The sequence below is a fragment of the Podarcis gaigeae genome (genome assembly GCF_964106915.1).
Source record: "Podarcis gaigeae genome assembly, chromosome: 13".
Classification (NCBI taxonomy): domain Eukaryota; kingdom Metazoa; phylum Chordata; class Lepidosauria; order Squamata; family Lacertidae; genus Podarcis; species Podarcis gaigeae.
Genome location: NC_139689.1, coordinates 22,597,523 through 22,619,973, shown reverse-complemented (window position 1 = coordinate 22,619,973; position 22,451 = coordinate 22,597,523). Strand labels below are relative to the sequence as shown.

Genomic DNA, 22,451 nt, shown 5'->3' with positions numbered 1-22,451 from the left:
CCTCAGGCCCAGGCGTCTCTTTGTCTGGCTCTCAGGACTTTCACCATAGCCCCACACCCTCTTGAATAGCACCACTTATTGGCCCTGCTTTGTACCTTCCTCAGGTGTTTTTGCCTGGCTGGACTGTGTCCTTGAACTTGGATTTTTGTTTGCCTGAATGGGGGGGGGGGTTAGAGAGGGGCCTGCTGTACAACTAGCCTGCTGTACAAAAGGTTGTGGCCAATGCACAACCAGGTTCGGAGCATGTGATACATAGTATAGGGTATTTATTTTTTAACAGTACAAACTTATACATGTCTACCTGAAGTAAACACTAATAAGTTCAATGGGATTTACTCCCAGGTAAGTGTATATAGTGTTGCAACCTCAGTCAACCTTTTGACCTTGATTTGTAGGAGTCTTGTGCATCCTGCAGTATATATTTAATAATATGATTTGATTGGCTCTGCAGATGCTAATAAATAATCTAGACTTTCACAACTCTGCTTTCATCAGTGTTAAACAATGTCAAGATTGTGAGGAGGCTGCATTTACCACTTATTCATTTTTTTGAAACTTGGCAGATTAATATGCAGCCTCTTTCATCACTACCAAGTGCACAATTGCTGTACTAGAGGAAAGTGGAATGTTCTTCAGCACTGGAACAGGGAAGCCCTGAGGCATGTTTTGAAATGTCTATAGCTGTGTCTTTCCAGCTTTGTAGAACACAGCATCCAATGATTCTGTTAAAGTGTGCATTTCAGGGAAGAAGGGAACATATGAGTACATACAGCTAAGGTGAAAGAACAGCAACAAGAAAAAAAGCAATGGATTTCAAACTCATCAGATGTCAAGGAAATAAACAACTATCTGACTTTTAGAAGACATCTGTTTAGGGAAGTTTGTAATGTTTGATGTTTTATTCTGTTTTTAATCTGTTGGCAGCTGCCCAGAGTGGCTGGGGAAACCCAGCCAGATGGGCGGGGTATAAATAAATTATTATTATTATTATTATTATTATTATTATTATTATTATTATTATTATTAATGCTCTGACTGCTGCTCCATTTCTTAAAGATATTGTTGAGGGCTTATATCTGGAAAGCATTGGAAAGCCCTTCCAGGACACTGTTATATGAAAACACACATTTTATATCTGAAGTATGGTTGCCATATTTCAAAAAGTCTCCATATAACAGATGCTAGGGCGACAACTGTGGTTGATATAGCAGTATCAATGTGCATGGCACTCTACATCCCTCCCCAGCCTGGTGCCCTCCATATATTTTGAACTATGACTCCCATCAACCCTGACTATTGGTCATGCTGGCTGGGGCGGATGGGACTTGGAGAACCACAGGTTCCCCTTACCTACGCAATAGAATTCAGGACAATTGGAGGGAGGTTTGCAGGAGGACGGTGGCTGTTTGGGTAGCAACAGCATTGTGGTGTTTGTCTCCCTTTTCCTCCCTCTGTATGCTGTTCTGGGAGCTCTCCTGACTCCACAGAGCAGATTTGGGGGAGATGTGGGGGCAAGTGGCCAAGAAGCATGGGAGAAGCCCCATTATGCTCATGGGAGTCCTTGCGCAATCTTTTACTAGCACACCAAGTTCGTTTAATCTGGCCTAATCCATTTTGATTGCCAGGGTCAAGGAGAGTTGCTTGTGGGGGTTTTCTGCCTCAGGAGTCCAAAAAAGTAACTTGACCAGCCTTGGGTCCTAAGCACCTAGACTTGTGGGGGGGGGGGAGAGATGTGCTATTCATTGCTCCACCTCAGGCAGAAAAAGTCTTACCCCAGATCCCCCTTCTGGGCTACCTGGGATCTCAGAGGAGTAAGGTGTCCCAGCATGGAGGTGCTGTGGTGTCATTGTGCACAGAATGGAGGGTATTATTATTTAGTTATGTTCATGTTTGATTTTTCCAACTAAAAACAGTCACAAGGCAACTTACTATTTAGGTGGGTCAGTGGGTGGAGGTGCCTGCCAGCACCAATGTACTGGCTCCCTACATGTCTGAGCATCGGGGGGGGGGGCAGGTTGTCACTGCAGTGAGCCATGATAGAGGGATGCTGGTGGTGGTGTAATTGATGCTGGGCTTGTGGCCATAACTGCCATTCTATGGTGTGTTTTTCAGAACAGTATGTCTTTCTGTTCCTGCTCTGCTCTTGTTGCCTAGATTTGGCAACCATGGCACCTGGGTTTCGTTCCGCCCACTTGTTGAAACAACATGTTAACATTATTTCACCTCGTACAGCTACTGAAAGGTATTCATAGCTTATATTAATTGCTCCACCTTGGGCAGAAAAGGGATATACTGAAAGCTGATAAGTGACATCTGACTGTTTTTCTTGGCTGTTTTCATCCAATGTGCATTACATTATTTCCCCCTTCTGCTTTAATCTTTCATCAGTGCTGCTGTTTATTCCAGCTACTTTAATACACCATTAAAGAACCTTGAACACCAACAAAGGATTTTATTAAGCAAAGTATTTTATTAATATGTGACGTTTTGCAAATCACACAAACCATACACTCCAGTGGCCAACACTTTGAACACTCACCCTTCAATTTTCCCACCCCTCATTTTTTTCACTTTTCCACCCCTTTAATTTTTTCCACTTTTCATTCATTTACAAGATTCTTGAGAATATTTTGAGAGCTAAAGTTTCAGGGCATCTGGCTCTGGACTCCATAAAGGAAGCAAAATGTAAGGCCCCTAACTACACATTGTGCTAGAATGTGATTAGCTATCATGTCATGAATTTGTTTTAATTAAATACCTGGCTGCGGGGTCGGGGCAGCTGTAATCACCACTGCAGCATGTGAGGGAGGGGAGGGTTAAGTCATTCCTCCCCAACTCTGGTCTCAGTAAAAATATTCCGCGCACTAGCTGCAGCAGATTGGTGAAGATTAATGATGCTAAGACTGTTTTGATGTATGGAAGTGATGTTATATGGAAAACGTCTGGATATGGCTACTGGATAAAAAAATAATATCCACGCAGGATTACAAACTGTTCTAACCAGCTTGTGGATACTATCAGAGGTCACAAAGAGAAAGGAAAAATATATGAAAATAACAACAAGAGATGTGGAAAAACAATAAGAAAGGACTGGATAGTACTGTAAACATCATAAGGTTAGATTTGTGGACATTAAAACAGCAGCAAGAAGCAAGAAGTTGATTGGATCCCCTTCGAAACTTGAAATATGGGTACCCCCAACAAAAACTTAAAATTCGGCTGTGTAATTTATGTAATTTGGTTTGATTCGATGTGATTGGTCGGTTAATAAAAATTATTCTTAGATCTCCCTTGCCCTTGTACTGTGGTGCCAATCACCATCAGGGTGTCTATGCCTCATCTTCAATTTTCTCCGAAACCCACTACATGATTGCTAATAATTTGGTTGGTGTAATGGAAAATAGTTAAACCCATAGAAGACAGGATAATGGCCGCTGCTTAGTGTCATGGCCAGCTGAGGAATAGTGCATGTGATTAATTAAGGGATCATCTACATCACAGTTTTTAATTACTTTAAAAGTCATCCTTTCCTCCTGAGAATTGCAGTTCTGTGAGGAAACACTGCCTAACAGACCATTATTCCCAGACTGCAACTCCCAGGATGCCATGACAATTAAATTGTCATAAAATCACTATAATTTTGTATTTCAGGTATACTTGAAAACATAAAGTGATGTGGGCAGATAGAAGTAGATAAAGGGGGAGTAAAGGTAAGGATTCCTTGAAGCAACTCTTACACAAACCTGTTTCAAACATACATATTCCAAACAGACAGTTTTGTACTAGACTGAAATATGGACTTTTAAAATAGTCATAACACTAGCATCCTAAAGTTGAAACTTTTTTTTTTAATGCATTTTGTGATACGCTGACCTGGGTGGGGGGAGGTGAGGTGAAGATAATGCTGACCTTTAGCAATTTGAACATATCAAAATACTTTGATGACTTTGCTTTTCAACTTTGATGCAGTAAAAAGCAAGTTCAGTCTCAGAGGTAGAAATTGGCATTTACCATGAATCAGGCAGCTACCTCAGGTAGCTGAATTTCAGTGTCGTGAAAGGGCATCAAATTGTTAATTATTGAATTTATTGTTGTATTATTATTATTATTATTTGCTACCAGAGAAGGGCAGAGGCCTCAGGTGTCAAAATAAATCTGCCCTGGGTTCTGTGCATGTTGACTAGAGATGGAGGTGCCATTTGCTGCTGTGCCTTAGGGAACAAAATGAATTGATCCAGCCCTCTTTCTCTGCATGTGTGTGTCTCACACATGGGTGAGAAAGGTGCTTTGGGGAATGCCTGCTGACATAAAATAGAGAGGCTCAGGTGGCTTTTCTGTGGTATGTTAAGGGATAGGTTCGGCTTTCCTGACCATTAAATTAAGTGAGGTCCTGTAGCATGGTACTTTCCCAGCAGTGGTTTGCTTGCTAAATGCAAAACTGGCTTGGAAACTGCAATTGGTAGTAGGAAGAGCTGCTTAATGCTTTCCTTTATGGCCATTTGTCTGCTGAAATTCACACCACACATTTAAAATGTATTCAATACAGATTTAAACCACAGGACCCCCTCCTCCCACAAAGAATCCTGGGAACTGTAGTTTTTCCCCTCATAGATCTACAATTCCCATCACCCTTTAAAAAAAAAAAAACTACAGCCCTGGGATTCTGTGGAAGAGGTCAAGTGTTTTAACTTACAGTGTGGGACAAACAAAAGAGTCCAATCAAATTTAAAACACAGGTAGGTAGCCATGTTGGTCCACCGGAGTCAAAACAAAATTTAAAAATTCCTTCCAGTAGCACCTTAGAGACCAGCTAGGTCTCTAAGGTGCTACTGGAAAGTTTAAGACAGTTTACAAAGCTGTTTTGCCTTAAAAAAAACAAGTGGGGGAATCAGACAGCTGGGTGTTTTCTGTAGTTTGAGCCTCAATTAATTTGCCTCAGAGGTCCAACTCTGTCCCTTAAGGCAGGCGTGTCCAAAGTCCGTTTCGCGGGCCTAATTTGTCCACACTGGTCAATTTAATCCAGCCCCCGTGGCAGTATATGTATTGGGGTAAAACCCTTTAAAAAGCTCAAAAACTGTGGGGTAAAAGGCCCTCACACATGTTCACTTCATCAAATCTGGCCCTCTTTGAAAAACGTTTGGGCACCCCTACCTTAAGGCATCAGCTACAGTTACAAGCTACAGTTAGAACTGGATATGGAACAACTGATTGGTTCAAAATTGGGAAAGGAGTACGGCAAGGCTGTATATCGTCCCCCTGCTTATTTAACTTATATGCAGAATTCATCATGTGAAAGGCTGGGCTGGATGAATCCCATGCCGGAATTAAGATTGCCGGAAGAAATATCAACAACCTCAGATATGCAGATGACACAACCTTGATGGCAGAAAGTGAGGAGGAATTAAAGAACCTTTTATTGAGGGTGAAAGAGGAGAGCGCAAAATATGGTCTGAAGCTCAACATCAAAAAAAACGAAGATCATGGCCACTGGTCCCATCACCTCCTGGCAAATAGAAGGGGAAGAAATGGAGGCAGTGAGAGATTTTACTTTCTTGGGCTCCATGATCACTGAAGATAGTGCTAGCAGCCACGAAATTAAAAGACGCCTGCTTCTTGGGAGAAAAGCAATGACAAACCTAGACAGCATCTTAAAAAGTAGAGACATCACCTTGCCAACCAAGATCCGTATAATAAAAGCTATGGTTTTCCCAGTAGTGATGTATGGAAGTGAAAGCTGGACCATAAAGAAGGCTGATCGCCGAAGAATTGATGCTTTTGAATTATGGTGCTGGAGGAGACTTTTGAGAGTCCCGTGGACTGCAAGAAGATCAAACTTCTCCATTCTGAAGGAAATCAGCCCTGAGTGCTCACTGGAAGGACAGATCCTGAAGCTGAGGCTCCAATACTTTGGCTACCTCATGAGAAGAGAAGACTCCCTGGAAAAGACCCTGATGTTGGGAAAGATGGAGGGCACAAGGAAAAGGGGACGACAGAGGATGAGATGGCTGGATAGTGTTCTCGAAGCTACAAACATGAGTTTGACCAAACTGCGGGAGGCAGTGGAAGACAGGAGTGCCTGGCATGCTCTGGTCCATGGGGTCACGAAGAGTCAGACACGACTAAACGACTAAACAACAACAAACGTAAGGCATCACCCAGCAACAGGCATATGATGATTCCAGAGACCACCAGCTCCCCAGTCCCAGCTCCCCATGATTTCTGATCGCACCATGCATATGTAAAAGTTTTCTGGCAAGAAAGGAGACAGTGGCTAGTAGGGCTCATGAGAAAGGGTGTTGCATCCCTCTGCTGAGAAGGAAGCCCCAAACCATCTCTATGTCTGCAGAGACATACATGCCCTCACTTCATTTGTATCTCTCTGTGCAAGTGCTGCTCACGGCCAAGTGGATAGAATCCTGGGCAGATGAAATTAGGAGTGACCAAGAAATGGGAGAAAGATGAGATGAGAGGTAACCCCGCAGCACTTGACCACTTATAACTTCTTTTTCCCACAGATCCTATGGCAAGATATGAATAAGGGTCCACACCAAAACCTGTAGCAGAGCAGTTATGAAGGCCTGTCCCCTCCCAACAGCTCCAGAAGTGCTTTGATTCCTGATCCTGGTATTGTAACCCTTCCTAGGTTCAACAAATTCCAAATTGGGGATAATCCTGTGAATCCAGTCGTGGTATGCGGTAAGGCGTATGTACACGCCAGGGCGGTTCTTCTCAGCACAGCCTTCTCCCCAGCTGACAATACCAGCCAACAGCCATTCCTGGTTTATCTTGCACATCAGTGGGCCACCAGAATCACCCTAGGCCAACACAAAGATGGGTGTTAGATGCATTTGTGATTCAGTGTGGCATGGTTGTTAGGGAGTGGGGAAACTTTCTCATACTTCCCAACAGTGTAGTTCTCAGCTTAGAAACCAAAGCAAAATGCATTTTACAAAGAAACGTACGTTGAAGGTGGAGAAGATGTTTGGGAATGCATAGTTTTTTGTGGGAAGGGGATGAGAACATGAGAAGAGCCCTGTTGGATCAGGCCAAAGGCCCATCTAGTCCAGCGTCCTGTTCTTACAGGTGCCAATCAGATGCCCCAGGAAAGCCCACAAGCAGGACCTACAAGGGAAAAGGTAAAGGACCCCTGGACAGTTAATGTATGCCATCTCATGCAGTCTCTTTTCAATGGCAAGGCTGAATATCAGGTGTCTTAAAGAATAATAGAATTGGATAGCAAGTGAGACAGGAAGGGCCTTATCCATGTGGAACTGAAGGCAGGTCTTGATGAGAGAAATCCCTCACCTTACACGTGTCCTTCATGCCCTCAGCATACCCGGCGCACATCATGTCGTCCTGGATGGGTTTCTGGGGCAGGTTTGGTCCCATGTCAATACTATAGAGCCGTCTGCAGGTCTGAAGATCTATTATGGGCACCTGAAGCTTCTGGAGCTTCTTTGGAGAAGGCAGATCCTCTGACGTGAAGAACATGGGATAGTGAAGCAGAAAAATGGAGACACGGTTATCATTTTATTATATTTCCTTTACCACTTGCACAATCCATTTGTGAGTTGGAAGGCACACTGTAAACAGATGTGCAAGAAGGTCAGTCAAGTATACCTTTAGGGTATAGATGCAATCAGCTGGAACAAAGTTTTTACTAGTTTCCAATTGTTGGGTAACATGCAAGACCAACCTTTACTTCTAGTATACTTACTAGGCTCCAGATGTAAGTCAAGTTCCTAATTTTCTTCAAGCAGGCTGGGCGTTTGTAATATATTAGAGATGCTGGAGCACAAAGCATGTGCTCTAGCACTGAGCTTCAGCTTTTCCCCTCCAGCATTCTGCTTCCCACACTAGCCAATCAGATGCCTACAAGCAAGACACAAGGGCAGCAGCCTTCTCCCTCTGATCCCAGAATTAGCATACAGCCATCATGACCACTAACCATTGATCACAGTATTTTTTCAAAGCATTCATACGTATTCTCAGCAAATCCCATTACAAGGGAAAGGAAAGTTGGGGCACAGTTCTTAGAAACAGGCTTTATAGAGCAGGAAGGGTGCATCATTATTATTTTGCATTTTCCTGGACAAGAACCTTGTCCAGTTCTAACATTTCCCCCTCTCCCAGTACTCACGTCCTTCACTGATATCTCCCCAGCCAGTGACCCAGCACATCATGCCTGCAGGAAAGTCCACGTTGGGTGCAGGTACACAGATTGGGATGATGTAATTGGTGAATCTCACTGGGAAGATCAGCCTCACCAAGGCGATGTCTCCGCTTGTGGCCTCCCCTGCATAGCGGGGATTTCTGATTATGTCTCCAACTCCTATGGACTGTTTGTGGGGCCAGGAATTCTCCAGTTTGTTGGCCCCTAGCAGCACGGAGTATTGGGAGAGATCCCCTTCTCTGCAAGGAGATGGATGAAAAATTGATATGAGGAACATTGTCACCATTGCATACAATTTACTTGGCTGGGATCAGGAGGCTTTGGGATGCTATTAGACCCAGGGAAGCATTCAGAATATCTCAAATTTGCAACAACAACAAAAAGGGGGGACACATTGGGCAAACCTGCACTTTAAGCCTGAGATGGTCCCATGGACATTCTGATTCTGATTTCCCATTGTGCCTTTGTTCTGGGTACACTTTATCTGAAGCATCTTACAGCTAGGAAGCTTGCCAAGAGCAAAGTTTACCAGATCAAAACAAATCATCTTGCCAAACAATTCTTTCAGCTAATTAAAATAAGCCTTGCAGCAGTTGAGCTAACAGATTGGATCAGAGCTCCTTGTTAATTTCATGTCCTTGGGAAGTTCATTAAGATACCCAGTGCTATGTTTCTCAAAAAACCTCCCTCAATCTCTTAGAATGGCAATGGCACCCACCTGAGAGGTGCTGGAACTGATTTGCGATGAGTTCCAGCTGGACGAAAAGCCCTGAAAATACCTTTTGTTAAGGCACTTTAAAAGAAACATGTGTCCATATCTCAGCTCTTTTGCAAACTAATCAAGATAACCGAACTTGAATACTTTATTCTTAAACCTGGGTCTGGAAAGCAGAATTTGCAGAACCTTATAAGCTTTAACATACTGTGAAACATTAAAACAATATGAAGCTGCCTCATAATATTTGCCTTCAGTTTATTTTTAGAAACAGAAATGCAGTGGATGTATAAATTAAAATATGCAACCTGGTTTCCAAGGAATAGGAATGCTGAGTGGGGAATTACAATGGTCAGGAGAGAAATTCAGCAGAGATTATTTTTGAAAGATAGATGACCAGGGTTGTAGTCTATAGACAACTGGATTCTTTGCCTTGGACATAATCTGCATTACCCCCAAGACTGTAGTCTAACACAGAGACCTGCAGGGCTTGGGCCAGGATATCCAAAGGATGACACATCTTCAGGCGAACCTATCTATATATTGAAAACAGCCTATATCTTCTGGGCTTTTCTTATAGTTCCCACAACATCTGAGATGACATGGTTGACACAGAGAACAGGGACTTTTCAGTGGGGGGGGGTGCATTTATAGGATACTCTCCCACCTGACTTGTAAAGAGTCTCGGGCTCAGTGGACTACAGGTGGGAGGAAAAGAGCCATTTCTGGGTTACTCACGGTGGGAAGCAATGTGCTGCGGTCACAATCCAATCATGGGTTATCAAAGCCCCTCCACAGATATGCTTGCCCATCTTCTTCACACTGACCTGCCATGGCCATTCACCTTCCACAGAGTCCTCACCCCCGACATTTCTATTCAAGGTGATTGGTCGCCCACATACTAGGAAAAGAAAGAGATGGGTGGGGTTAGACTCAACACTGGGAGCAATCTGTTCTGTACACTGCACATCTGGCTAAGTCAACACACTCCTTAAGAACAAGAGAGCAGCCCTGCTGGATCTGACAAAAGGCCAAATCTTGCCCAGTATCCTGTTCTCCGAGTGATCATCTGATGCCTTAGTTGCATCACTCCTAGATTACTGTTGTGTTCTATTTGGGGTTGCCTTTGAAAAGTTTCCAAGAACTCCAAAAGGTCTAGAATGCAGTGGGCCAACTGTTAGTAGGGGCCCACCTGCTGGGTACATGTGCTTCTCTTGCTAAGGCAATGGCACTGGGTTCCAGTTTGTTTCTGAACCTAATTCAAGTGCTGGTGATGATACTGAAAGCCTTTCAGAGATTGGAATGGTGATATTTTCAATGGAAGCCTTCTTGTGTGACCAGAGGTGTAAAATCACTCATAGAGGTGTGGGGAATGGAAAATTTTTGGATGGATACTGGTTTTATTTCCATTTTTTTTCCAAAGCCTGCTAGACAATGCATTTTGCAAAGGAAGTAGATTTGGCACATGTCTACATCTTGTGCCTAAAATGCGGCGCAGCCTACGAACTGGAAAGTAAGTTCCACTGACAAGAGGGCTTAAACACAGGCAAGTGTGTAAAGGGATTGCAGTCTTATTCTATTTCTGCTAGGCACAAAGAGGGGGAAAGGATAACACAGAGCACTGAACTACGTCACTTTACTATGCTTCATTTTCAGATTCATTTTGGTTCAGCCACGAGACCTTGTAACTTTGCTTTTAAAGACACTACAAGAATCTCAGCATTCTGAATTTTGCATCAAACTTCAAATTTAACAGGTGTGAGGGACTGATGTTGCCCTAACTGAAAAGACAACCTTTGTGGGAACAACAAAGGGGAGACCAAGACCTCTCCCGTGTTTTGAACATAGGAAGCTGCCTTATATCAAGAGATGAAAGGCATTGAAACCATCTACCCCAACTACGGAGACCAAATTCCATGCTAAAGCAACTTTTAAGAAGTAACAGGGGTGGAATCTAGACACATATAAAAAAACATTGTGAAAATGCTTTTTTTAACATTTTGAAAAATATATTGAATTTGCCATAGCTCACCATCATCTACTGTCACATTTGTATAATGCACTCTACAGCACACTTAAAACATTTTATTTGCAGCTGTATAGCTGAGTCCTGGGTTGCCTGTGCTCATAGGGAATTTGTTGCATCCCACTGCAAAGATTTGCACTTTTAGCCTTGTCATAGGTGACCTCTAAACACAGGATCTAAGATACATCTGTAGTAGAGAATCAGGATGTGGATGTCCATATTGTGTTGCTTAGTGGGGTCCCCTGGAATGCACAAGACATGGATGGACAACCTGTTGCCTTCCAATGTTGTTGGATTCCAATTCCCATTATACCTGACCATTGCCCACACCAGCAACATCTGGAGGGCCACAGGTTGCTTATCCCCAGAACCCAGTGTAAAAGGTTAAAAAGTCTGGTGATAAAAACTTACCCCAATGGGAACGGGTCATATGATAACCTGCAACAGAAAGAGGAGGAATCAACAGGGGCAACTGTGACCCAGGATTTAAAGCTAAAGATACACAATCAAAACCCAGAAGTAATCACAGGACTTTTATTCCAAGAAGAAGAAAATAATTGGGGGGAGGATTGGATTGCCCCAAATATTCTCCCCAGCTCCTGATGCTGACACTGCTTTTTTAAATCTCTCCCACCTCCCCAGGCACTGTGCTTAAACCTAAGCCTTGGTGTGAAATGGACAGGAGGAGACAGGATCTCCATCTCGCAGCTCTCAGACAAGGGCAAGTAGTGGGAACACAAGATGCTGGCCAATAAGATGTCAGTTGAATGTTAATGGCATCGGCCAATGCACTGTTGGAGGAGAGCACAGCTGATCTAATAACTGAACTGCTTTTTGCTGTACAGTGTTTCACGGGAAGAGTTTCCTACTAAAAGAAAGGGGGGCACGCCTTAAGTTTGTAGATATCAAATCAATGTCATTTAATGATGTCACGAAAGGAACACATGAAGTTCCTTGACAGAAGACGCTTTGTCCATTTTGCCCAGTTTTTCCTTCACTGTCAGAGATGCTTCAGGGATGTGGTCCACCATGTCTTTTCTCCAAATCACGGTAATAGTGCACTTGCAATTTCAGTGTTTTTGTTTTAACGTTTTGCTCAATGCTTTACTGGGTATTTATTGCATGTCAATATTGTGTACTGACTTGTTTTTGCTTGCAGTTTTATGACTGCAGCTTGTGTGAACCACTTAGAGTTCTTGTTATATCAAGCAGTATATAAGATATTAAATTTCGGTTGACTGAGGCGCAGCACAATTACATAGTTAAACAAATTTAGCTATGCACTGACATCATTGAGGGCAAATGAGGACAACTGAGATGCAGGGCAGTGTTTCCTGAATTAGTCACCCTGAATTAGTCCACCCTGTCAGGGAGCACACAGCAAGTCTGATGACATCACAATAGATTTGAATTGCAAATCTTTGCCTGAAAGTTTCTTCTTGGAATTCCTGAAACAATAGCTGGTTTGGAGTTCATCCTCTCCCAGAAAATTAGGCACTTACCTGATTACCATTAGGGATCTGAAATATGCCTATCAATTGTATACCTTTCAAGCTAAAAAGAATCCAGTGCTTTCGTTTTCAGTATAGCATGTACAACGTTTTTCTCTCTAAATATATATCCCAGTTACATCCAACCATTGTGGTAATTTCTGATTACAAGAAATGCACACAATCTAATTCATTCCAAATTAAATATAATTGCTTTTTTAAAATTTTATAATATATGTTAACTAATCTCCTGTGTCTGACATAACCAAAAATCCTAATCAATTTATTATATCACGTAATCACCATTGATTGTCTGGTGTAATGTATTTTGATTCAGGTAGGAGAGTCTATGTGCTTTACTTCCTCTACCACCAGGACAGTTTACAGTTTCTCAGTTTCAGTTCACAGAAACAGTAGCAGTCAAAACTATACAGGCAAAATACTATATGCACAGAGCTAGGGTTGCCATACATCCAGAATTTTCTAGACATAGCTGGTATTCAGCCCCCTTAAGCAACATCCGGGCAAAAATCACTGAAATGTCCAAGGAATTCCGACATATGGCAGCCCATGTCAGTAGTGTTGATGTTGGTATTTTCATTTAAAAATTAGCTCAAATATATATATATATATATTGTTGATATTTTATCAAAAACTAAAAACAAAAAGTTCAATAACTTTTATGAAAAAAGGTCAAAAACCTTTGTGTCTGGATTTTCACTTTTTGAAATATGGCAACCCTACACTGAGCCCTCTCTACCAATTGCATTTCTATGGTCTGAGTATCTGCCTATCAGCCATACAGCTCCATGGACTTAGCCGCTTCTCATGCCAACTAGCAAGAATATGCATTTGTTAGGTTTGACTGCTAACCCACAGTCAGGCCCAAGAAAGATGTGTGCACTTTGCCCATAACCACCAGGTAAACCAACTTCCATATCAAATTCTGTCAGACTGCATGAATGCCAAATCTGACAAATAAATTACAGGTAGGATGCCTGAAGCTAGGAAAAAGGTTTAAGTTGGACATTACTAACTGAGGCACATCAATTGCAGGGATCTGCTTTGAACAGGACTCCTTTAGAGACAATGTTTTGAATGTGCACTGCAAATTTGTCAATTTCAGTTTCTCATTTTTTCATTGTTCAGCTTTCCACATTTCTGCAACAGTTTGTGAAAATTCATCAGCATTTTAGTGCAAATTTATCCTAATATACACAGTTTTATATGTAATTCTGCCCGGTAAACATAGTTTTGCACAGCTTTCCTGAATATAATAGTTTTGTATGCTAGTTTCCTTAGTATATGCATATTTTTCCTGATGTGCAACATATGCAACCTCAATCAGTTAAGATCCCTAAAAGAGATGCAATTACATAATTGATGGATATTCCTAATCAGACAAGCAGCTCTAATACATCTCACACATGCAGAGTCAGAACCCACAATCTATTCATGATTTCACATCATCCTAATCCATTCGTCAGCCAGAACTATCTTTCTCAATACAAATTGAATCTTGCTTTAGGTTTTTTGTTTTCCAGTTTGCTTTTTTTTTTTTTGCTTTGTTACAGTGGGAGAAATGAGGGTGTGCCGTTCTGTGAGATTAGTGATTTCCCAACCCATGGCAAAGCCACAGATACAAGATGGGAAAGGGTGAGGTGTGCAGTCACATCCAAAGACAGGATGACTAAGGTGATTCACAAGCTGCTAACAAAATCTCCCAAGCAACAGAAAGGTTGGAAGGTTATATAGAACTTGGGAGTGCCATATCCCTTGGAGGTTTGGGCTGTGGCGTGCAGTAGCATGCAGTTCTTTCAGGAAGGGGGGAAAAGGAAGGGGTGAAAGAGGGTGGATATGTGCATACACCTTTATCCATTGTTTTGTACAGGGGCAGTCCAGCTGTGGTTGGACTGCAACTCCCATCATCCCTGGCCATTGGCCATGCTGGCAGGGGCTTGTGGGAGATGTAGTCCAACAGCCTCTGGAGACTACAACATTGGCTACCCCTGGATTAGCGCTACACAAATGAGTCTCAGGCTCCCAGATCCCCCCTTTTGCACTCCCCTGCTCCTCCTCTGGCATGGTCACAAGGACAAGAGCAAAACTATCTACAAATGTAATCAGAGTTTGATATTTGACCCATCCAAGAATAAATCATGCTTAGCTTTAACTTTGATTTGTCTAGGAAAAGCCAACTTCAAATCTGTTATTATTTGTATGGTATATGCATACCACACAAATTCATGAGGAGGACAATAAAGAACGAAAGCATAAGATATGCTAAGTGGGAGCAAATTATTTAAACACTGTATTTAAACTAAATTCAAGGGAAGTGGAATCTTCATTTGAACCTTGGCACCATTATGTCAGATGAGTTGAGGAGCAAATGTATCTAGTGCAATTAGCTTGGTGTTAAGTATTCATTAGTTCAATTAGTGCCAGACTTTGAATTCATTAAACTGATGCCATGGAATGTTTAAAAACCACTCTCCCAACCTCAGAATTAAATTACAGCTTGTCAATCATGTGGTCACGGAGCTATTTAACCTGCCATAGAGGAGCAAGCTAACAAATAAAGTTATATCAGATCTAATTATGGAAATCATCATTAGCTAATTAACCATCCATTTATTCAGCATAAAGGTTTTAGCTTGAAGACTTCGCAGTGGAGTTTCACAACAAGGAAGCCTGCATCATATAATAATTTGCAGACAACTGTAGCAATAAATACAGTGAAAATTTTATTCCCAAGTATTTATTTATTGCTGCCTCCCATTTCCATGTGGGCCTGCTGATGCTACATATGTAAATTGGTTTGACAGTCATTCCCAGGGGAAATCCTGGGAACTACAATTTTGTGAAAGAAACTAGGGGACTCCTAGTTTGACTAGCAGACTTGTCAAACTACAACTTTTGCAGGAAAATATTTGTAGCTGTAGGATTGTCCTGGAAGCTTCTTCAACAACCGTTCTGTCCTAGATCAAAGGGTGATGATATCCACCAGCAGAAAGTACTATCACCTCCTTCTCCTTCTTATTTGGTGCCCATGGCAACTATATTGTTTTGACACCCATGACACTTTTATCAAGATATGAGTACCAGCATCTCATTTTTTTCCGAGAGAGAGAGAGAGTACTGCATAAATCATTCAGGACTAGAATCACAGACACATTATCCGCACCCCATATGCACACAATCCATACATAATTAATCCAATCAGCCACACCACCCAGATTGGCACACAGCACACTCAAGAAGTCCTCAAACAGCTTATCCCACAATCTTTTGGAATATCATGTAACGTTCCCAGAAACCTCACACACCCTTCTTTTTCCAAATAGCTCCACCCATATGTGTGCAGCTGGGAATTCATGAAAGCAAGGGTCACCAAGAGTAGCAAATTCTCTATTTCAGGGCTAGGCAGGTCTCAATATTTATTTATTTATTTATTTATTTATTTATTTATTATTACACCTTATACACTGCTCTTCATCTGAAGATCTCAGGGTGGTTCACAGCATAAAAATACAAAATAAAAACACAAAATACATATTAAAACCAGAACAAATCTCCTCCCTCCCTCTCTCTCTCTCTCTCTCTCTCTCTCACACACACACACACACACACACACACATTTAAAAGGACATAGAATGCTATCAGCCCAAGGCCTGGCAGAAGAGAAACACCAAAAGATGTATAATGAAGGCGCCAGATGAATCCACCCCTGGAGAGATGGGGAACCACTCCACAAATGGGGAACCACTCCAGAAAAGGCCTGATCTCGTGTTGCCACCCTCCAGACCTCTCATGAAGGAGGCACATGAAGAAGAGCCTCAGCTGATGGTCGCAGGGTCCAGGTCATCTCATATGGGGAGAAGTGGTCTTTCAGGTATTGCAGTCCTGAGCCATTAAAGCCAGCGCTATTAATTGGGCCTAGAAACTAATTGGCAGCCAGTGCAATTCGGCCAGGATGGTGTAATATTCTCAAACTGCCCTGCCCCAGTGAGCCATCTGGCCACTGAATTCTTCAGCAGCTGATGTTTCCGGACCATTTTATACAGCCCAACATGTAACACATTGCAGTAATCTAGCCTACAGGTTACCAGAGCATAGATTAACAGAAGTTAGGCTAATCCTGTCCAGATGGGGGCACAGCTGGGCCACCAACCGAAGTTGATGGAAGGCACTCCGGGCCACTTAGACCACCTGAGCCTCAAGTGACAGCAAATGATCCAGAAGTACCCGCAAGCTACGCATCAAGAGCAGGCACCCACGTGGTCTAGGGAACCACCCACTAACAGTGTCTCAGTCTTATCTGGGTTGAGCTTCAGTTCGTTGGCTCTCATCCAGTCCATTACCGAAGCAAGACAATGGTCCAGCCCATCCACTGCCATAGCTATAGATGTAAAGGAGAAGTAGATATTTGTGTCATCAGAATATTGCTGACAAAACTCCAGATAGCCCCACTTAGCAGTTTCATGTAGATGTTAAATAGCACAGGGGATAAAATTGAACCCTGAGGGAACCCATATGGAAGGCTCCACATGGCTGAAGAGCACTGACCAAGCATCACCCTTTGGAAACGACCATCCAAGTAGGACCAGAACTATTGCAAAGTGGTGCCACTCACCCCTAACTCAGCCACATCATCAGTGACTCCAAACATTTGCTCTGAGGGGTAAGAAATAGGCCTATCAATGGCTCTAAACCCATGGAAATTCCATGTTCTGTGGCAGCAAAATCTGGACACCAGATGCTAGGGACAACCTAATAAGGAAGCCTTCCAAATGAGGGCATTCGTAGCCCTACCTGAAAAGGCCAGGGGTTGAATCTTGGACCTTCTGCACACAAAGCAAATGGTCTCCCACAAATGGTCTCCTACAGCGCTTTTCCTTGTCTCAGCCATCTTTTAGGATCAGCAGGATGGGCCCCTTCTTAAGCTTCGCATTTGTACATCAGGATGGCAACTGGCCAGGAGATGAGGAAACCAATCCAGCCTAGCTTGCTCTTATGCCTTGAAGCAGCTGTTTGATATGCCGAAATCAGCAACTGGTGTTTGTTTTTTCCAGGGTGTAGAGATAAGCACTATCACCTGCTAAGCTGGTGTTGATCCAGCCTGCTCCTGAAGTGATGCTCCCGGGGCCAGTTCAGAACTTGGCAACATACTTTCTGCCCACTTCTAACAAAGGAGGAAGCACTAGGCAGGCTTAACCACATATTACTCTAAATGGTGTGTTGTAGGAGAAAGAGAGATGGTGAGCAAAGAAGTTTAGTCTATGTGAAATGCTCTCTGGTATCAACCTCCCTTTCTCACTCTCTTCTTCTTTCTGTGCATCCAGATATAAACACTGCAGTTGTTAGGACATCCATGGTCTCAGTTCCCTTCCATATGCAAGATGACACAGAGTAGGAAGGAGGGTTAGTTCAAAGTTTGAGATGGGCTCCCTGGGCAAAGTGTCCTCCCTTTGGGTCCCTCCCTCTGTTAGTGGGCTTACCTGACTGCAGTAGCAGTGACCCAAACAGGACTGGGCAGCTGTGTCTAGCTACCCTTTTTAATCACCCACAATGCTTCAAAATGATGCTAAATAGGGGGAAATTATAAGGGTTGTTATACGATCCATGTACACCCACCTCACCTAGCACTGGAATTTCCAAAGACCATATGACTACCATCCCTTTCATTATATTCTTCCATAATCAGTAACTTGCTAGTTTTATGATGGGGTGGGGGGGGGAATTGATTCAGTTTGTATTTAAAGGCATGTCTACCCAGTTTCCACTTTCTGAAAGAAGATATGAACTGGAGAACAGCCATCCTTTGAAATTAGCATTTCTCCCTTTTTTCTTTTTTCTTGGCAGTTCTCCAAACAAGTAATGTGCACAGAAATGCAGGTGTGCATATGAATGCACATATTAGTGGAAATGACATACAAAATGCATATGGGGCAAAGTTGTTTTGCCAAAAATGTGTATATTAGGCAAAATTGCACACATAAATGTGTTATGGTAGAATAAGATAGCACTAAAATGCTGAAAGCCGTTGTGGAAATGTGGAGAATTGAAAAATACTCTTCCCTATTCTCAATATAATGGTAGTTTTTATATCAATAGTTTTTATTGGTTGTTTTTAAAATAAAAAATAAAACAAACATATTTTTACAGATTTGCATATCTCGAAGAGGCACTTTGTTTCAAAATAGGATACAGAGATCAGCAGCAAATATAAATGCAAGCATAAACAAGGAACTAGCAATAAAAAGAATAATTGGGTTGGAGGGGGAGGGGAAAGAGAATACTTTCAGGAACATCTTTACGGAATTCTCAGGCTGATAAAGGCTAAAAGATTAAAAAGTCACATTACAAACCCATACAGCAATGTGCATTGAGAGAGTGTGGGAGAGGAGAGAGGTACAGAAAGGTTTGTTGCATTGTCTCAGGGTAGCCATATACTTTGAAAAGTTAGATGTGGACTCAGAATGCAAGAGTCATCTTTTACATCTTGAATAAAATCATACCATGTGGGGAGCGGAATGTCTTGCTTTGTCCCCCTGCTACTTAGCTTATGAGTGAGTTTCCTAGTAAACCTAATTCCTGGAAGTGTGGCCCCTAGTAAATCTGTCCAGTGTCTAGCAATAATATTTCAAGCAGCAATTAACATGAAGAGGCAGAAAAACTAAATGTATAATTATTGTTAATTGTTAAGTCTAATTTTAGTTTTTCTGCCTTTTGATGTTTTTCTCCGTGGTCTCCTACTGTTGTTTTGTTTTAATGATGTATCATTACACTCTCTTATTGTGTGTGTGTGTGTGTGTGTGTGTGCGCGCGCGCGCGTGTGTATTTTTTTAATATATTTTTTGTAATGTGCTTTGGTTATTATTTTAATAGAAAAGTGAGATATAAATAAAAGGAAAACTAATCAACACACCCACTCGGTATCACTACCATAGAGTCAGATTAGGAAAAGCAGGAGCCTTTCCATGGTGGGTCAAGAGAGACTTTTCTCCTGTATGCCATTCTCCCCCCAAAAAAACAAAAACACACACAGCTTGGCCACACTAACCTAATTACTCCAGAATCATTTGGCAACCACTGGTTCTGTACTAAAAATCATAGCTTAGAATTCATTCTTTGGCCCTAACCACGCACTGGAAGGACAGAAATATCATTTTTTTATCATCATTTAATCACTCTGTTCATTAACAATAATAAAAACGAAGCTGGCTAAAGGATCACTTTTCCAAGGATCTTGAATGTTTGCCCCCACAAGCCTTAGGTGTTTTGCCTCCCAAATTCACCACACCCAAAGTACTACTTTCCCCCCCAGGACTCTTGGATCCTACACCCACTATTAGCTGTCTCGATCCCACAATCTTTGGTGGAACTCTCTTCCAAATGGGATCAGACAGGGGGACCCTCCCTGTTAAACTTCAGACACCTACTGAATACTTTCTTATATATCAGAAAGCATAGGCAAATAGGAAACTACCTTATACCAAGTCAGACCATCCATCCATCTAGCTCAGTACTGTTTATACTGACTGGCAGCAGCTATCCATGATTTCAGGCAGGCGGTCTCTGCCAACTCCACCTGGAGATGTGGGGGATTGAACCCGGGACCTTCTGCTCGCAAGGCAAGTGCTCTACCACTAAGCTATGGTCCTTCCTCATAGAGCATTTTAAGGCATTTCTGATCTGATAGTTATTACCTGATTTCTTTTAATCTTTCTTGCATTTGTTGAGCTTGTTGTCTGCTGTTTAAGCAGTATATAAATTGTTGAAATAAAGGTGGCCTAAATGAATGCAATGGGAACATCTAATGCTTACCTCTGTCGGGTATTATCTGCTGGTCATTCTCACAAGAATTATATCCATAATGCCACTGCTTGCAGATCCCTCTTTGAATCATCAGGGCAGCCAAAATCAGTAGCAGAACTCCTGCGGTGCCAAATCTGGGTGCCCCTTCCTGTCTTGCCATGATTCCGTTTTTCTTTTTCTTTTGTTTTCGGATCTGCTGTCACTCAGTCCTCCCCGAACCGGGAGAGAGCGTCAAGAGGGATGCCCTCTGGGGTGACAGGGCTTGTTTCTCTCCAAGATGCAGATGCTTTAATACCTAGCCCTCAGAAGGGCGGGCACAATGTCACCAAACTGGTTTGACTGATGTGCTGGGTTGCGTCTGGCAGCCAAGTGGGGAAGCCGGCTGATGAAGCCTAAGATATCCATCCAGAGAATCCAGCCAGCTGTGCTCCTGCATCCCTGAAGGATGTGCCAGTACCTGGTGGAGAAATGGTATCCAGGAAGATATAAGAGGTGGAGAAATGGCAAAGCCAGGAAGGTATAAGAGGCTGCTTAATCCAAACCACAGCTCTTGGAAAAGATGGGGCTGATCATATGGGCCAATTAGCCTTCAGTACTTCCTTGTGTTGAGGAACAGGAGGGTGAGGTTAGTAGATTAGAAATTATATGTAGGAGGTAAATGACTCCTGCTGAACCTCTATTAGCAAGGAGTTCCACAACAATGAGCCTGCCTCACTGAAAGCTTGGCCTCTGGTAAAGGCCAGTTGAACTTCAGAGACATGATGAGTATACAGTGGTACCTTGGGTTAAGTACTTAATTCGTTCTGGAGGTCCATTCTTAACCTGAAACTGTTCTTAACCTGAAGCACCACTTTAGCTAATGGGGCCTCCTGCTGCTGCTGCTGCTGTTGCTGCCACACCACCGGAGCACGATTTCTGTTCTCATCGTGAAGCAAAGTTCTTAACCTGAAGCACTATTTCTGGGTTAGCGGAGTCTGTAACCTGAAGCGTATGTAACCCAAGGTACCACTGTAGTACCTCGTTCCCTATAGGCTAGCTAGATCACAGAGATTGAGAGGGGCTGGGCTTTAGGAGGTGTTTCTGGCTCCCAAAATCATATCTCTATAATATAATCAGAATTCAGCGCATTAGCCCCTGCATGATGGAACACCTGCCCAGTGGGAGTGAGACAGATGCCAACATTGAACAGATTTTGATGTGCTGCAAAAACATTTTCATTTCTGAAACATTAACTTATCCGGTCACTTTTAGTACTCTACTGTTTCATTTATGAGTTAAATTATTCTGTAATTTATTTTGTTGCAAATTGCTTAGAGATCTTTGTTTATGGTGGATTCGTAAATGCTTTAAATGTGCACATACATCAGTAATAAAAAGAAAAGAAAATCAAGAATATAGTAAAACAGAGCATTGGTCACTTTTCCAGCCACCCAGCCATCCTTCTACATAAAAAATGAAAATAATAATCCTGACAGAACAGGCAGGTTTTTAGCTGGCCCCTGACGCTAAACATAGTTGGTGTCCAAGGGAAGCACATTCCATAGACTGAGAGTTGGCCAGCCATCAGCTTTGCAGTTTTCTGTGGTGTTTTCTGTATTCTGATGGAGGTAGAGCTGTTGATTTTTTGCTCTGCTGTGGCTGCTGCCACTCTCCCATTGAGTTTTGCAAATAGGCTGTTGCTTAGTTGAAAGCCTCCGAGATCCGCTATCAGGTGCACGGCATGTGGGCGAACCGTTACAGCGTGCTGCCTTTGTTTCTCCATGATCTGCCCGGCGATAAATATTCAACATCATGGTTCTGTTATCATGTATCGGTTGGATTATTGCAATGTTCTAATTAATATGTCTGGCTATATTGCGTCTACTGTATATATGAGACGGAGAGACAGAAGTATCTCTCTATCTGTGGTTTCCCTAACAGGAACTAAGACGTAAAAGAAAAAAGAAAATACGTGTGATGTTTCCTTATCCCTCAAGAAATCTGACTCTTCAGGGAACGATGTTTAGCTTTTACCGTGGGGTTACAAAGATTGGAATCAATGGCATTACCTTAATGGATCTCTATCTGGCAGGACTCATTTCTCATCCTAAATTAACATGCCTGAAAAGTTAAACAAAAAAGTCTCTCTATGCTATGCTGAAAGCATAGTCATGTACTTTCCCAGCACATCAGCCAACTGCTGCCAAGGGTGTTCTACTAGCAAGACGGGCCACCTGAGATGTTCTATAT

The 22,451-nt window shown here is 42.5% G+C and overlaps 1 protein-coding gene across 1 annotated transcript; it reads right to left on the bottom strand.

Moving 5' to 3' along the window:
- Positions 1-4,111: 4,111 nt before the first annotated feature.
- LOC310830651 (serine protease 27-like) lies at positions 4,112-20,582 on the bottom strand. The gene is made up of 7 exons (XM_083710463.1): positions 20,232-20,582; positions 11,326-11,352; positions 9,627-9,789; positions 8,141-8,412; positions 7,306-7,475; positions 6,156-6,815; positions 4,112-5,164 (listed from the first exon to the last, which is right to left on the bottom strand). Exons 1-6 carry the CDS (start codon positions 20,380-20,382, stop codon positions 6,519-6,521), a joined length of 1,080 nt encoding a protein of 359 aa, XP_083566589.1. The 5' UTR covers positions 20,383-20,582; the 3' UTR covers positions 4,112-5,164; positions 6,156-6,518.
- Positions 20,583-22,451: the final 1,869 nt, after the last annotated feature.

What these genes read in the sequence shown, in the direction of transcription:
- LOC310830651 (XM_083710463.1), bottom strand. Translation starts at nt 20,382, where the DNA reads ATGGCAAGACAGGAAGGGGCACCCAGATTTGGCACCGCAGGAGTTCTG. An exon ending in GCAGATAATACCCGACAGAG is followed by an intron (nt 11,353 to 20,231) that starts GTAAGCATTAGA and finishes TTTCTGTTGCAG; the next exon opens with GTTATCATATGACCCGTTCC. An exon ending in GGGAGATATCAGTGAAGGAC is followed by an intron (nt 7,476 to 8,140) that starts GTGAGTACTGGG and finishes TCTTCACGTCAG; the next exon opens with AGGATCTGCCTTCTCCAAAG.